A 17,452-nucleotide genomic window follows, 5' to 3' on the forward strand; every position below is an offset into this window, starting at 1 on the left:
AAGGACTTCTTTTATTATTTCCAATCCTTTCTCTCACCTCCCCATACCATCCATGGCTTAAAAGACTTTGTTTACGAAAAAAACATCCACGGCAAAATGGTCTGGGGACCTTTCAGGGACAAATGTTATGTTTTAGTTTATATTTAAAAAACAAAGACTGGGAACCAGCAGTTAGCGTAATGGCTATGTCGCTGGACTCCCACGTAGTCGACTGCGGTTTGCGTCCCGGACCCAGTGGCTTAAAACTCATGCCAGGCGCATGTGCGTGCATGCCCAAGACCCCAAGAGGAGAATGGAGGAGAAGGGATTGCGGCGTGATCATCCCCCCGGGGGGTGATTTCTCGCTTTCTATCTCTATGTCTCTCTCTGTCTGTCTGGTGAGCGCATGCGCCCAATAGCGAAAACCTCTCCAAAAAAAAGAAAGAAAAAGAAAAAGAAAAGATTGAAAAATATCTTGAGAAACACTAAGGTTTTGCAGACCATAGGTTGGGGACTACATGGAGCTATGGTCATACAGCTCCATGATTGCTCAGCCAGTGGAAAGAGGCATATGGTGAAGGGATATCCAGAAGCAGGCAGAGCCTCCACCTATGGCAACCTCTGCTGTCAGTAAGAGCTCCTGCCACAGAGGAGAGCAGTACCAGGCTGGAGATACAGATTATAAGAAAGACACACCACGCCCCAAGAAAGGGCTCCATTTCTTACCTCTGAAATTTCAGGCCCATCTTATTGGCCAGAGCATGGAGCAGCAACACTGTCTGGCCCCAAGCAGCATTAATCTCATTCCATTCTACAGGAACACTGGGCAGGCGCCCCAGTCTGAAGTTATTGATCGTGCCAAATTGTCCACTATGCCTGCAGAGGAAGCAGAAGGGCAAAGAAAAATACCGGGATTACTTAAAACCTCTATGATTTCCCATTCTCACCCAAAACCTAGCATAAATTTCTATCTTCAGATTCATACAGCAGAGGTCTACTTGGCACTTGCCACACATGTCTAAAACCTGAATCATCATTTTTCTTACTGCTCAGATACCGAAGCAGAAACCTGGGTGTCTGTTCACCCAGTGAATGTTCTCTCAGCAACCTGCCCCCCAAATCCACCAAGCTCTGCTGGCTCTACGAAATCTTATACATCTGTCCACTCTCTCCAGTTTCAGTACTACTTTCTTTTCCTGTTTAGATTCCTACCAACAAGTCTCCCTACCAACAATAACTTCTTCCTTCCACAAATCACTTCCCACACTGCAGGTAAAGCTCTCAATCAAAATACTTACGTAATTATGTCACTTCCCTGTCTAAAATGCTTCATTGCTTCCCACTGCCTTTTGGATCAAGTCCAAACCCCTTAACGAGACCTACATGATCCTTTAGGAACTCAGTTTCATATCCGGTCACTCTCCCCTTTATACTCAATCTTTAGCCACAATAAGCTCCTTTCAGTTCTCTGATTCACCTCTCATTCTTTCCCCTGTTTCTTGCATATGATGTTCTCTCTGCCAGGAAAAACTCCCATGTCTGCAACTTCTACTTCGCCTCTCAGCTTAAACGTCAACCTCCTCCAGGGGAAACTTTCTGTGTGGCCTCCCCAAATTAAAAAGCCCTCATGTTCCCATAGCACCTGGGGCTTACCATTATCACACTGTATTATGATGGCCTTTTTACCCATCTCTTCTACCAAATTATAAGCAACTATTACAGAAGGTAGACTGCATATTGTTTGCTGTTGCCCCCCCAACACATAGTAGATGCTCAACAGTTACTAGCTGTTGAGCTAAACAAAAGATAAATGATTACATAAACAAATTTAAAAAACAAATAAATTAAGTAATACATAAATAACCCTGGGGATAAGAAATAAGCCCCTGGCAATTGACCAGGTTGCCACCTGAATAGAGAGTTCAAACCTTTCCCTGCTTTCCCTCCCCCCTAAACCTTTCCCTTTTCTAAAGTTAGATGTCACCAAGTGTAAGAATTCCAATCCCTTGACTGGGCCTATCCCACTAGAAGGAATGAAAGAAACCTCACTAGATGAAGATGACATGTCATTCCTGTTCTGTGAGGAGGGATGCCCTGGGTGAGAGGGCAACAGTAAGACCCAGACATGCATTGCTCCCCAGATGCTCCTCACCCTGAGCCCCCATTACCAGATGTGGAAGGTTGCATTGAAGACGTTGGTTTTCTTCAGTTTATCCAGCTGCATCTGGGCATAGCGCATCTGGTTTTCTACACTTTTTAACTCATCATCCAGCTCCAGCTGTTGTCGTTTAAATTCACTGTATTCCCTCTGATACCTGTAAGCAGTCAATGGGGTCAGGAAAGGCTATTAGTTTGAAGGCCAAAATTTCTCTCATACTCTGCCTCTGAACAATTTACTCTAGCAATTATGTTCACATCTAGTTATATGTCTTTGTTATATTTATAGGGCATAGATCTCACTCAGAGGAACATACTAGGGGCCTCAAAAAGTTTGTGGAAACATGGAATTAAGATAAAACTGAGGGGCCAGCAAGTGTCATGGTTGAGGTGCTGGATTCCCACATGGCCGACCACAGTTCGAGTCCCAGACTTGATGGCTTGCTTTCTCACTTTCTTTCTCTTTCTCTCTGGTGAGCACACATGCCCTATAGCAAATTGAAACATAACAACAATAAGAAGAAATAAAATTAAATAATTCTTTTTTAAAAAGATAAAAATTAGGGACTAGCACTTGGTGTAATGGTTATGTCACTGGACATCCATGGTTATGTCACTTGACCACAGTTAGAGTCCCGGGTCCAGTGGCTTAAACTCATGCTGGGTGCCTGTGTGGGCATGCCCAAGATCCCAAGAGAAGAATGGAGAAGGGATTGTGGTGTGGCCAACCCCCCTGGGCTTGATTTCTAGCTTTCTTCTCTCTCTTTCTGGCGAGCACATGCACCCTATAGCAAAAACCTCAAAAAAAAAAAAAAAAAGATAAAAATTAAAAATATAAACTTGAGGCTGGCAGGTGGCATGGTGGGTAAGGGAACTGGACTCCCACATGGCTGACTACAGTTCGAGTCCCAGACCTGGTGGCTTGCTTTCTCACTTTCCCGCTCACTCTCTCTCTGTCCCTCTCTGGTCAAATTAAAATAGAAAAACAAATAAAGTTAAATAATTCTTTTTTAAAAATATAAACTTTACTTCTCAACATAAGGTCCATCAAGTTCAAATACTTTCAGAAGCACTAATAACTGCCATTTAGTCCATCTTAAAGAACCGAGGACACAGGTAATTCAACCACGTCAATGCAGGTCTTTTTAGTTTGTTATAGGGCATGTGCACTTGCAGGAGACAGATGGAGAGGGAGAGATACAGGGGAAGTGAGGTGAGAAGTTATCCCTGTAAGGGGGTGGTCATGCCTCAATCCATTCTGTTTCATTCTCCTCGTGGTATTTGGGCATGCACATACAGTGTATGCACTCATTAAAGAGAGGAAAGTGAGAAATCACCCTCCCAGAGGGGATGGCCATACCACAATCCTTTCTCCTTCATCCTCCTCTCATGATTTTGGATACCCCCTCCCCCTGCCAAAACACACACAGCTGGTGTGAATTTCAAGCTGCAGAGTCTGGGGTCTGAACTGTACAGTTGGTCATATGTGATCCAGCTGCCTTAACCTTCCTGCCACCTGCTGGCCTCCTGGGCCTTTCTTTATTTTTGCTTAAACTTCAATTGGGGCCAGCAGGTGGCAGGCTGGTTAAGGCACTGAACTCCCACATGGCTGACCACGGTTCGAATCCTGGACCTGATGACTTGCTTTCTACCTTCCCTCTCTCTCTGCTTCTCTCTGGTGAATTAAAAAATAATAGTAATAATAAGTAAAATTAATTCTTAAAAAAAAAAAAACTTTAGGTAAGTTTCTTTCATTCTTCCTTTCTTTTTTTTAAAAGAATTCTTGGGGACCCAGCATAGTGTAATGGCTATGTTGCTGGATTCCCATGTAGCTGACCACGGTTCGAGTCCTAGACCCAGTGGCTTAAACTCATGCCTGGCACGTGTGCGTGCGTGCCCAAGATCCTGAAAGGAGAATGGAGGAGAAGGAATTGCAGCATGTCCATTCCCCCTGGGGGGGGATTTCTAGCCTTCTGTCTCTCTGTCTCTCTCTCTCTGTCTGGTGAGCGCATGCGCCCTATAGCAAAAACCTCTCCAAAAAATATTCTTGGGACCAGCAGGTGGCATAGTGATTAAGGCACTGGACACTCCCACGTGGCTGACCATGGTTCAAATCCCAGGCCTGGTGGCTTGCTTTATTACTTTCTTTGTGTATCTCTCTCTGTGTCTCTCTCAGGTCAAGTTAAAATGAATGAATAAATAAAATGAAATAAATCTTAAAACAAAAAAAGGAATGCAAAAAAAAGGGATTCTTTATTTTATTTATTCATTCATTTATTTTAATTTGACCAGAGAGATACACACACATACAAAGTGAGAAAGCAAGCCTCCAGGTCTGGGACTCACACTGTGGTCAGTCATGTGGAAGTGTCCAGTGCTTTCACCACGCTACCTGCTGGCTCCCTCAGGTAAGTTTCTTAACACACTCATAGTAAACGTTATCAAGGCTAGCAGATGGCAAGAAGGTTAAGGCACTGGATTTCATATGGCCAACTGTGTGTTTTGAGTCTCAGATCAGCGGCTTAAAAATCACACTGGACAATTGTGCTCACATGCCCAAAATCCCAAGAGGAGACTAAAGGAGTGACTGTGGTGTGGCCAAACCCCTTGAAGGGTTATTTCTCACTTTCTCTCTCTTTCTGCCAGTTTCTCTCTCTCTCTCTGCCAGTTTCTCTCTCTCTCTCTAGCAAGTACACATATCCTCTAGGGGGAAAAAAAAGACAGAAATAGATGTTATTATTCTTTGACTCTCTAGAAAAACTGATAAGCAAAATGCCTTGAGCATCCCAAAAAACCTTTGCAATGACCTTTTTGTTGAGAGAGAGATTTTGGCTATAGAGCACGTGTGCTTGCTGGAGAGATGGAAAGACAGAAAGCAAGAAATCACCCCTCAGGGGGATGGCCACGCTGGAATCCTTTCTCCTCCATTCTCCTCTTGGGATTTTAGGCATGCATGCACACACGCTTGGCGTGAGTTTAAGTTGCCAGATCTGAGAGTTGAACTGCAGTTAACTATGTGGGAGTTCAGCAACATAACCATTACACCAAATTGCTGGTACCCATTGGAGATGACCACTGTTTTGTTTTTTTTTTTCCGAGAGATTTTTGCTGTAGGGCATGTGTGCTCAGAAAGAGACAGAGACAGAAAATGAGAAATCATTCCCGGGGTGGGTGGCCACACTGCAATCCTTCTCTTCCATTCTCCTCTCAGGATCTTGGGCATGCACACACATGTACCCAGTGTGAGTTTAAGCCACCGGGTCCAGGGCTCAAACCACGGTTGACTACATGGGAGTCCAGCAACATAGCCATTATGCCAATTGCTGGTCCCAGATGACTTCTGCTCTTGATCATTCTACTTTTGCTTTGGACAACTTCCACCTCTGGATAGCTACTGATTTGATCATGCTTTGTCTTCAGGATGGTGCTGGTAAAGCCATGTTTCATCCTGTTACAATTCTTTGAAGGAATACTTTAAGATCTTGATCCTACTTGTTTAAAATTTCTCTCGCAAACTCTGCTCTTGGGGCCAGCAAGGTGGCACGATGGTTAAGGCATTGGACTCTCACATGGCCAACCATGGATAGAATCCCAGATGCGGTAGCTTAAAAATCATGCCAACTGCATGTGTGTGCGCGCCCAAGATCCCAGGAGAATGGAGGACGGACTGCAGTTTGGCAATACCTGCTGGGGGATGAATTCTCACTTTCCCTCTGTTCTTGTCTATAGCGGATTTGGGTGCAAAGTTCTGGCACCCATTCAATAGAAAGTTTGTTCAACTTTAATTATTCAGTCAGAAGTATGTAAGGTGAACCAACTGAAATTGAAATGCCTATGGTGATGGCTATTGTTTCTACTGGTAATCTTTGGTCTCTTCAATTAGGGCATAAACAAGATTTTTTCCTAGCAAGTCTCAATAAATCTGAATGGTCTGCCACTGTGGACTTCAACTCGTCCTTTCTTAAAATGAGTTACTCTTTTATAAACTGCTGGTTTCTTTGGGTCATTGTCCCCATGGACTTCCATAAAACATCAATGATTTCACTATTTTTCCACCCAAACTTCACCATGAATTCGATGTTTGTCTTTGCTTAACTGTTAGCAGAATTCATCAGTTGCTCTGATTAGAGGCTCTTTTCAAACTGATGTCTGATCCTTCTTAGTACCTTAAATTATATCCTGTTTGGATATGTTTTAACAAGATAGTATAAGATATTTTGGTACAAGAAAAATTTGAAATCCATGCATAGTTTTTTCATTATCTGCATTTTCAATGAGCTTTTTGAGGACCTCTTGTTTTGCCCCCACTGTTTTACTTGGGAGGGACAGAAATGTCTCAAATTTTGGCTGCCCATAAGCAAAAAGGTGGAGGAAAAAGAATTCTCACAAATCAGGACCAAAAAAACCCAAACCTCTTGTATTTCTGATCTTTTCCAAATATGAGGTGAATGGGTTAAAAGTAGTTTCTCCTATGAATTGGTCTTTTATAGCTTTACTTCTGTATGCTTATTGTTCTTTAAATAGGATACACCCTTTGCAGTGAAACTTGTTATACAACTCTGTGAAAAAAACTGACTTTTTTCTGTCCTTCACCTCCCTGGACTTTAGTTAATATGGACACCGTGTCTCCTCCAGTACACAGAGGGTTCACTCAGATCAAGAACATCCAGGAAATTTCTTTTTTTTTTTTTTGGAGAGGTTTTTGCTATAGGGCGCGTGCGCTCCCCAGACAGACAGAGACAGAAAGCGAGAAATCACCCCCCAGGGAGGATGGTCCCGCCACAGTCCCTTCTCCTCCATTCTCCTCTCAGGATCTTGGGCACACACGCACACGTGCCTGGCTTGAGTTTTAAGCCACCGGGTCCGGGACGCGAACTGCGGTTGACTACGTGGGAGTCCAGCGACATAGCTATTACGCTAACTGCTGGTTCCTGACATCCAGGAAATTTCTGAACTGGTATGGAATGAGTGTAGGTTCATGTGCCCATCCTTCTGGATAAGGATAGCTGGAAAGCAGCTACTTATGTAAATGAGCCCATTCCCTACAGGATAGAACTGCGAGTCCAGGTTTTTGCATACTCTGTATAACCAACATCGTCTCTTTACTTTTTCATGCTGACTTGTCATTTATAACCTTCTAACAAGTCTCAATGAATGGGGCCTGAAAACAATATGCAATAGGCTGGCAGGTGGCATGGTGATTAGGGCACTGGACTCCCACATGGTGGACTGTAGTTCCAAGTCCCAGACCCAGTGGCTTGCCTCCTCATTTTCCCTTTCTCTTTCTCTGTCTCTCTCTGGTCAAATAAAATAATAATAACAACAAAAGAAGTAATTCTTTAAAAAAAATAATCATATGCAAGATCCAGAGCAGACATGCTACTGAATGACAGCTGACTAGTTTCCAAGTTAACCAGACACATTTGGTTGGAAACCATTTCCTCTCTTAGAGCCTTGAGGATGGAAGGATATAACAGGGTGAGCACTCACTGAGCTTCTTCTTGATCCAGTCTTTCAGCCTCAGCCTGGACCTTCTCAAGATTTTCTGCAACCACTTTGCGGTTCTTTTCCACATCTTCCAGCTCCTGGATCAGCCTCTCCTCCTCTAATGCCAGCTCCTGTAACTCCATCTGTAGCTGTTCACTGTCATCCTCATTCATTTGCTCTAAGATCTCCAAACAGCGTCTGCCGAGGACACGGAGTATACTTACCACAGGGAACTTGAGATCTCATCTGTGTGAGTGGGGCAGAGCTCCTGGGTAAGTGCCAAGTGGCCTCACAACAGTGTCAGCCTCACAACAGTGACAGCCCAGAGACCCAGATTTCAGTTTGTGGGCCCTGGCTCAAGAGGCACTCACTTGTAGTTCTGACACTCATTTTCAGTGACGTTGAGCTGAGTGTCCAGCTGGTCTAAGAGAGTATCTGTGCATTCCTCACACAGCGGGTGATCCACATCTGTCTGGCCCGACATGATGTCAAAAAGGTCCCCAGTGACCTGGAAGTGTGGGAAAGTCAGGGTAGGGCCTCTCCTGCCTAACCACCCCCTCTACCAGCTGGGCCTGCTGTCTGACATGGGAAGGAGGCCGACTTGCCTTCAGTCTTCGGCTGAGGTTCTCCATGGTGCCACCATCGGATGCCTCCCCGATCAGAGTGAAGCTGTTGGCACTTTCTGTGGACATCATCCTGCAGACAGCCCCCCGCCCACGGGCCACATGAGGGAGCAGAGAGGCCTCTTCCACCTACTGCAGGTGCAGTGGCAGAGACTCTCAAGCACTTGGCTGAGGGGCCTCAAGGTGCATGCCCACTCCTAGCCTGGCTGACCTCTCAAGGGTACCTCTCTCCCAAGGAAGGCCATGCTGGTCTTCCACAGGGACACTCAGCACAAAGGTTAGAGCAGATAGACTAAGGAGAGAGGGGGCATCACGAATTCATGTGTGTCTACAGTAGAAAAGGAGAATCAGGAAAGGCCTCACCTTTACCTGTATCAATGAGAACAAAGACCTGAACATCTAACAACATTTGCTATTTTAAAACTTAGTAAGAGGCCATTTGTTTTATTAGTCAATCACTTCTTTAACTTTTCTTGGTTCTTCATCATTAGATTTTTGTCCCTTTCCACTGTGTGAATGGCTACTGAAAACATTCGATCAATACCAGAAGGTAATTTGCCAAGTATAAGGGAATACAACTTTTCTCAAAGAGCCAAAAAAAGGCAAGGTGATGATTCATTTCCATCACCTGGCTCCAGGTCTTGATTCCTGGGTTCAATTAAAATTCTACCAGCCTTTGGCAAGGAAGAGAGGGGCTGAGGAGTAGCAGGCACCTGGCTGGGGGGATGAATCTGCGAGAGACACCATCCTGACGAGTTTCAATAAATGGCTCCTGGGAAAGAAATAAGACGACATTAAAATTCTGGCAGTTTAAAGGAGGAGTCTATTCGCAAACAGCCTCAAAACTACTCGAGTTTTGGCTTTACTCTTGATTGATAACCACAAGTCTTAATAAAACAAAGACTTAAGAAATGGGTGTTCTCGGGACCAGCAAGTGGCGTGGTGATTAAGGCACTGGACACTCCCACATGGCTGACCACGGTTGAGTCCTGGATCTAGTGGCTTGCTTTCTCACCTTCCCTCTCTCACACTCTCTGTGTCTCTCTCTGGTCAAATTAAAGTAAATTAATGAATAAAATAAATAACTAAAAAAAAGAAAGAAATGGGTGTTCTTTAGCCAACCTCATATATGTCAACTAAGAAAGGAGCCATGCATGGTACAGACAAATCCCAAGTCTCACTTGATTTTTTTGTTATATCCTATTGATGGTTAAATTTGTATTTTCTTAACACTTGCCAGTCAGGGATAGGGGACAGAATGCTCTAAATCATAAGACAATCACAAAGAAAAAGCCATATCAGACTGCAATGAAGTTTGCTATAGCATGAAGGAGAAAATAATCATTTTCAATATTTCAATATAATTTATGTGTGATCAAAATCTTTTTCTTTTTAATTGCCAGAGGATGTGTATGTTTACTGGAGAGACACAGAGACAGAGAGAAAGGGGAAAAGTGAGAAATAATCTCCTATGGAGAATGATCATGCTGTAATCCCTTCTCCATTTCTCCTTTCAGGATTTTGGGCATGCATACACATATGCCTGGTGTGTTTATCAAGCTGCTGGGTCCAAGCTCTAACCACACAGTCAGCCATGTGGGAGTTAGCTGCCTTAACTTACACACCACCTACTGGTCTATGATCAAAATCTTTTGACATCTACTGACTTCAAGTGCCAGCCCCTATGCCTATTTGAAATAGGCTTTCTCTGGCCCCTGAACCCTGCACTACCTGTTGGGGGTTCTTGTCCTAACTAATAGCCCCCACTCTACATGAGAACAGCCCTCCCCCAGTGACCAACAGCAGTATGTGGATAAATAACCCAGCTACCTGGCCACTTGGGGAGGATAAATCTCAGGTGTCAACATTATTTTAGGGGCCGGCAGGTGTCATGGTGGTTAAAGGTGCTGGATTCCCACCTGGCCTACTGTGGCTCAAGTCCGTACCTGATGGCTTGCTTTCTTGCTTTCCCTTTCTCTCTCTGGTTAAATTATATATATAAAAAAGAAAACAATAACCAATGTAATTAAATAAGTAAATAAATCTTTGGAGGGGGGACGACACACTATCTTATAAGATATAACTCCACAGATGTTGTATAGGATCAGTGATATCACTGGAGTTTAAAAATGACATGTTTTTTAATACTAGTGACCCCTTTTGTCTAGGATAATCATGCACTTCACTGTAGATACCAGTAGCTAGAAAAACATATGCAGGGGCTGGCAGGTGGTATGGTGGTTAAAGATGCCGTACTCCCACATGGGTGACCACGGTTCGAGTCTCAGACTTGGCAGCTTGCTTTCTCACTTCCTCTCTCTCTGTCTGTCTCTCTCTGGTCAAATTGAAACAATAATTATACTAATAAATAAAGTTAAATAAGGTAATTAAAAAAAAAAGAAAAGAAAAACATATGCAAACCCAGAATGCCCTGGAACAACCTGAACCACATAGGTTATCTCATCTCCAACCTACTGTGGTTTATAATTATGCTTCAAATTAAGAAGAGCCTCTCCTCAGTTTTGAATGGATGTCCCATGCAGTAACCTCATGACCTCAGGAGTACTGCTATTCCTCCAACAATCCATAGTGGCCTTATCAAGTAGAATGTCTCTTGTTAAGCGAGATCCAAAGGTCTAAGTATGCTTGTAGCACCAAGTATGCTATAGAAACCCAGCTTGCATTTTTGTGTTTTCATATCGAATCTCCACTTAGAATATTAATTGTATGAGAAGAATGGGGAGATGGCACTTCTATTACCTCTCCTGAGTTAGCCTCGTCCTCTTGGGTCTCTCCTGGTTTTGTCTGGGCTGTGGCAAGTAATGGAGCTAAGAGCAAGGAAAATATTGAGTCAGAAACAGTCTTACTTTTTTTTCTTTAAGAATTATTTATTTGGGACCAGCAGTTGGCATAATGGCTATGTTGCTGGACTCCCATGTAGTCGACCGTGATTCGAGTCCTAGACCCGGTGGCTTAAACTCATGCCGGGCGCGTGTGCGTGCGTGCCCAAGATCCCAAGAGGAGAATGGAGGAGAAGGGATTGTGGCATGGCCATCCCCCCTGGGGGGTGATTTCTCGCTTTCTCTCTGTTTCTCTCTGTCTCTCTCTGTCTGGTGAGCGGACGCGCCCTATAGCAAAAACCTCTCCAAAAAAAAAAAGAATTATTTATTTGAGGGGACCAGCAGTTAGCGTAATGGCTATGTCGCTGTACTCGCATGTAGTCGACCGCAGCTCATGTCCCGGACCCGGTAGCTTAAAACTCATGCTGGGTGTGTGTGTGCATGTGCCCAAGATCCCAAGAGGAGAATGGAGGAGAAGGGATTGTGGCGTGGCCATCCCCCTTGGCGGGTGATTTCTTGCTTTCTGTCTCTCTGTCTCTCTCTGTCTGTCTGGTGAGTGCACACGTTCTATAGCAAAAAAATTCAAAAAAAAAGAATTATTTATTTGATTCTATTTGAATTATTATTATTATTATTATTTTGAAGAGGTTTTCGCTATAGGGCGCATGTGCTCGCCAGACAGAGACAGAGAGACAGAAAGCTAGAAATCACCCCCCAGGGGGATGGCCACGCCACAATCCCTTCTCCTCCGTTCTCCTCTTGGGATCTTGGGCACGCATGCACACATGCACCTGGTGTGAGTTTAAGCCACTGGGTCCGGGACTTGAACCGTGGTCGACTACATGTGAGTCCAGTGACATAGCCATTACGCTAACTGCTAGTCCCTGTTATTATTATTTTTAATTTGACCAGAAGGAGACAGAGAAAGAGAGAGAAAGGGGAAGGGAGAAAGCAAGCCGTCATGTCTGGGGCTTGAAGTACGGTCAGCCATGTGGGAATCCAGCGCCTTTAACCATACCACCCACTGGCCCTGAGGAAGAGTCTTCTCAAAGCAGGATGGTGTATAAAACTATGGGATAAGAAACAGAAATATCCTTATTGTTACCACCACCTCCAACTTTATATCTTAAAATACCATCTATACAAAAAAGTATCTACTGCCTCCTGGCTACTGCCCCCTACCCATCAATCTCCTGTTAAATCAGATAAGAAGAGAATGTTAAGGAATAACAATATCCTGATTATTTTTTAAAAAGGGGCCAGCAGTGACCTGGTGGTTATTAAAGTGGGTGGATCCTTTGGGGTCAACAGATGGCATGGTGGTAAAGGCACTGTATCTCACATGGTCAACTGCAGTTTGAATTCTAGACCTGGTGGCTTGAAACACAGGTGGCACATGTGTGTGGTACCCAAAATCCCAAGAGGAGAATAGAGGAAAAGGGATTGCAGTGTGGCCATGTCCCCAGGGGGTGAATTCTCACTTTCCCTCTCTCTGGTTCTCTGACTCTCATCACTGAGCACATGCGCCTTATGGCAAAAACCTTAAAAATATAATGAAAAAAAAAGCGCTGGATCCCACATGGCTGATTACATGGTTTAAGCCTCAGACCTGGTGGCTTGAAAAATATGGTGGGCTTGTGTGTGTGTGCAAGCCCAAAATCCTAAAGGAGGACAAAATGGAGAAGGGATTATGGTATGACCATGTCCCATAGAGGGTGCTTTCTTACTTTCCCTCTCTTTCTGTCTCTCTCCAGTGAGCATGCATTCTCTGGCAAATTAAAAAATAAAAACAAAACCAGCGTTTGCTTATAGAAACATTTACAGTACTTAAAACATTTGAGAATTGCTTCAGAATAATTTGGGGTGGGGAGGAGTAAATGGGGCTGTAGCTGAAACATTACATACGTGTTGATAATTTTGATACTAGGTGACAGGTATATAGAGGTTCTTCATATATTTCTTTTATTTTTTCTTTTTTTTTGGAGAGGTTTTTTTCGCTATAGGGCGTGTGCGCTCGCCAGACAGAGAGAGACAGAGAGACAGAAAGCGAGAAATCACTCCCCAGGGGGGATGGTCACACTGCAATCCCTTCTCCTCCATCCTCCTCTCAGGATCTTGGGCACGCACGCACACGCGCCCGGTGTGAGTTTTAAGCCACCGGGTCCGGGACGTGAACCGCGGTCGACTACGTGGGAGTTCAGCGACATAGCCATTATGCTAACTGCTGATTCCCTCTTCATATATTTCTAAATTTTCCATCACAAAGTTAACATCCCTTTTTCTCATGAATAACTGGGAGGGAACATGAGAGAACTTTCTAAGAAGAACCTTTTTACATCATTGTGATCTGGACTACATGAATGCATCCATTTGTCAGAAATGTACAGCCAGGACCAGCAGATGACATAATGGTTACACTGCTGGACTCCCACATGGCTGACTGTGGTTCGAGTCCTGGACCCTGAGGCTTGAAACTAAAACCAGGTGCAAGTGCATGCCCAAAATCCTGAGAGGAGAATAGAAGAGAAGGGATTGCAGCATGGCCTTCCCCCTGGGGGTATGACTTCTTGTTTTCTGTCTCTCTGGTGAGTACATGCACCCTATAGCAAAAATCTCTCTTGGGCTGGTAGATGGTTAAGGGTGCTGAACTTCCACGAGCAACCACAATTTGAGTCCCGGACCTGGCAGCTTGCTTCCCCCCACTCCAGTCAAATTAAAATAAATAAAGTTAAATAAGATAGTTCTTTTTTAAAAGAAATCTCTTTAAAAAAAAAAAGAGGGGCCAGCAGGTGGCATGGTGGTTAAGGTGCTGGATTCTTACATAGCAGATAACAGTTCAAATCCTGGACCTGGAGGCTTGCTTTCCCACTTTCCCTCCTTCTCTCTGTCTCTGTCTTCCTCTGGTAAGTGCATGTGCCCTATAGCAAATTAATTGAAAAAAAAAAAAAAAAAAAAGCCCCGAAGTAGCATAGTGGTTAAAGGCATGGATTCCCCCATGGCTGACCACAGTTTGAGTCCGAGACCTGGCAGCTTGCTTTCTCTCTTTTCCTTCCTCTCTCTGGTCAAATTAAATAATAACAAATAGAATTAAATAAATAATCCTTTTTATTACTTCTTTTTTTGGAGAGGTTTTTTTTGCTATAGGGCACGTGCGCTCACCAGAAATACAGAGAGAAACAGAGACAGAAAGCAAGAAATCACCCCCCAAGAGTTATGGCCATGCCACAATCACTTCTCCATTCTGCTCTTGGGATCTTGGACACACACGCACACGTGTCTGGCGTGAGTTTAAGCCACCGGGTCCAGGACTCAAACCGCAGTAGATTACATGGGAGTCCAGTGACATAGCCATTATGCCAACTGCTGGTCCCAATAAATAATTCTTTTTTTTTTTTTTGAGAGGTTTTGCTATAGGGCGCGTGCGCTCGCCAGACAGACAGAGAGAGACAGAGAGATAGAAAGCAGGAAATCACCCCCCAGGGGGGATGGCCACGCCGCAATCCCTTCTCCTCCATTCTCCTCTCGGGATCTTGGGCACGCACGCACAGACATAGCCATTACGCTAACTGCTGGTCCCCCAATAAATAATTCTTTAAGAAAAAAAAAGTATAGCCAAGATTTGTATATTTCAATGTATGACAATTTGCCTTTTAAAAAAGTGAGACCAGCAGTTGGTGCAATGGCTATGTCGCTGGACTACCACATAGTCGACCACGGTTCAAATCCTGGACCCAGTGGCTTAAACTCATGCCGGGCACATGTGCGTGCATGCCCAAGATCCTGAAAGGAAAATGGAGAAGGGATTGCGGCATGGCCATCTTCCCTGGGGGGTGATTTCTGTCTGTCTGGCGAGTGCACATGCCCTATAGTGGAAACACTCCCCCCTCCCCAAGAAAAGTATAAGGGACCAGGATACGGTGTAGTGGTTATGTCGCAGGACTCCCACATGCCCAAGTGCTGTCGAGTCCTGGGCCCAGCAGCTTCAGGCTTGTGCATGTGCACATATCCCCAAAATCCCAAGAAAAGAATGAAAGAGAAGGGACTGCGGCATGGCCATCCCCTCTGGGGAGTGATAAGTGTGGGAGACAGTAATTGAGTGGGAGATGGGAAGTGAATAGAGGTATAAAGGACACAGCATAATGGGGAACCAGCAGGTGGCATGGTGGTAAGGCGCTGGACACTCCCACATGGCCGACAACAGTTCAAGTCCTGAACCTGGTGGCTTGCTTTCTCACTTTCTCTCTCTCTCTCTCTCTGTCTAACTCTGGTCAAATTAAAAAAAAAAGAATGGATAAATAATAATAATAATAAAGGACACAGCATAATGACAGAATGTGGCAATTATTCAGGATGGGTGAAGGATACAAGAGAGGTGATTAGGCTATTCTCTTGACTGTATTTGCTTGAAATTTTCCATAATAAAAAAATAAATAATCTAGGGAACCAACAGTTAGCGTAATGGCTATGTCGCTCGACTCCCACGTAGTCGAACACAGTTCGCGTCCCCGACCTGGTGGCTTAAAACTCACGCCGGGCGCATGTGCGTGCATGCCCAAGATCCCGAGAGGAGAATGGAGGAGAAGGGATTGTGTCGTGACCACCCCCTCTGGGGGGTGATTTCTCGCTTTCTGTCTCTGTCTCTCTCTGTCTGGCTGGCGAGCGTACACGCCCTATAGTGAAAAAACCTCTCCAAAAAAAAAAAATCTATAGTTAATTCCCCTCAAAAAAGGAAAGAAATTAGATAATAATAGCTAACAATTATTCAGAATACTATTATAAATATAATATTATTTGCCGAGCATGTTCCTAATTATTTATGTACTATCATAGTCAATTCTTAGGACTACCTTATGAGGCATTTTTATATTTTACAGATAAAGAAATCAAGACTTAGAGAGGTGAAATAAAACAAGTTCATTCAGCTAGTCAATGACAGCCAGGATTTAAACCGAAGCAGGCTGACTCCAGATTCATGAACTTATTTAAACTGACTATTTGGTCTATTCTTTTCCCTCTCTAACTTCATCTCACTTCTTGGGACTATGAGACTCTATTCTTCTATTTACCTGCTGGTGGACCTCAGGTATATCACTTAACTTTTCTGAACCTCAATTCTTCATCTGTAAAAATGAGGGGCTACAGTAATGGTACTACTATATAAAGACTGTAGCAGGGACTAAACACTCATAACGCACTTGGTATAGGATAAGTCTTCAACAAATGCCATCTCTATGTCTGTATTATATTTTCACTCTGAAACAGGAACAAAAAAATTAAAGACATTTCTTTTGCTACAGAAGGCTCTCGGAGGCACACAATGTCAGAACTCCTTTATATTCCCGATGAGAAAACAGGGCCAAAGAAATGAAGTGATTTTCCTAGCTTCACATGGAGCGTTTATGGCAGACTACACTGATAGCCACATAGACCTGTATCTTTAAAAGCTGCCCACCTTCCACGTTCTTGACCACCCTCTTTCCACGGGTCTCGCTGACCTGTGAGCTCCTGGATGGTGACACGATCCAGGATCTTGAAGCTCGTGTCCAGCTTCAGGGGCTGGCTGCAGCGCTGGCACACGAAGCTCACCTGCATGGTGCTGCTGGACGTCTTAGACCCCTCCATCCCTGCAGCGGTAGAGAGGAGGCGAAATTAGGGAGGAGGATCAGCGCCCTGAACCTCCGACTCGGGGCTGCCACCTGCCTTGGCTTTGGTGGTGGTGGTGATGGTCTCGGCAAAGGCAGGTTAGTGCTCAGGGTCAGAAAAGGGGCTACCATAAGGGCCGTCAGGGGTCCCAGTTCCCTTCTAAGGTCTCAGTTCAGCCCTCGACACTCTTCACCTCGGGACCCTGGGGCCCGTCACCCAGGTCGGGTCTACCGCGGGGGCACGGTGGCCGCGGGTCTGCCCCAGAGCGAGGCGTCCAGAACTGCCATCGCCCAAGCTTCAGCTACTTCCCGGTCCGCCGGCGGGAGTCTTCCGCCAGGGACCGGACGTGACGTCACGACGACAACAGACGGTCGGGTGGATGATCCTGGTCCACAGGTTTACCAGCCTGGGGGCGGCACCCAGAGGCAGGGGTTGTGGAAGTAGTGGGCGTAGGCTGGTGTGCCAAGGTCGTGAGGGAAAGTGGGAGCAGATGGGAAGACGTCATTGTTCCATTTTCTCAAGATTTGTCACTCCCGGGTGGAGCCACTTTAAATCTTCCAGTACCAGTTTTTTTTGTTTGGAGATTTTTGATGTAGGGCGCATGTGCTCGCTGGAGAGAGAGAGAAAGCAAGAAATCACCCTGGGGAGATGGCCACACTGCAATCCCTTCTCCTTCATTCTGCTCTCAGGATTTTGGGCACGCACGCACACGCGCCCAGCATG

General features: G+C 44.8%; 1 protein-coding gene across 5 annotated transcripts in view; it reads right to left on the bottom strand.

The window, feature by feature from the left end:
* BECN1 (beclin 1) overlaps nt 1-17,075 on the bottom strand; it is a 19,341-nt gene extending 2,266 nt beyond the window's left edge. The window contains exons 1-9 of one of the 5 annotated variants that reach the window (XM_006156069.3): nt 16,923-17,074; nt 16,582-16,710; nt 11,007-11,074; nt 8,960-9,018; nt 8,229-8,319; nt 7,995-8,131; nt 7,627-7,821; nt 2,148-2,294; nt 706-855 (exon numbers count right to left, since the gene is read on the bottom strand). In XM_006156069.3, the coding sequence (XP_006156131.1) occupies nt 706-855; nt 2,148-2,294; nt 7,627-7,821; nt 7,995-8,131; nt 8,229-8,319; nt 8,960-9,018; nt 11,007-11,074; nt 16,582-16,708 (974 nt within the window). In that variant the 5' untranslated portion in view covers nt 16,709-16,710; nt 16,923-17,074. The other 4 variants (XM_006156070.3, XM_027774793.1, XM_006156071.3 and 1 more) reach the window with 4 other exon arrangements.
* Between the last annotated feature and the right edge of the window lie 377 nt (nt 17,076-17,452).

This window comes from Tupaia chinensis, unplaced genomic scaffold (assembly GCF_000334495.1).
Source record: "Tupaia chinensis unplaced genomic scaffold, TupChi_1.0 Scaffold000477_2, whole genome shotgun sequence".
NCBI lineage: Eukaryota > Metazoa > Chordata > Mammalia > Scandentia > Tupaiidae > Tupaia > Tupaia belangeri.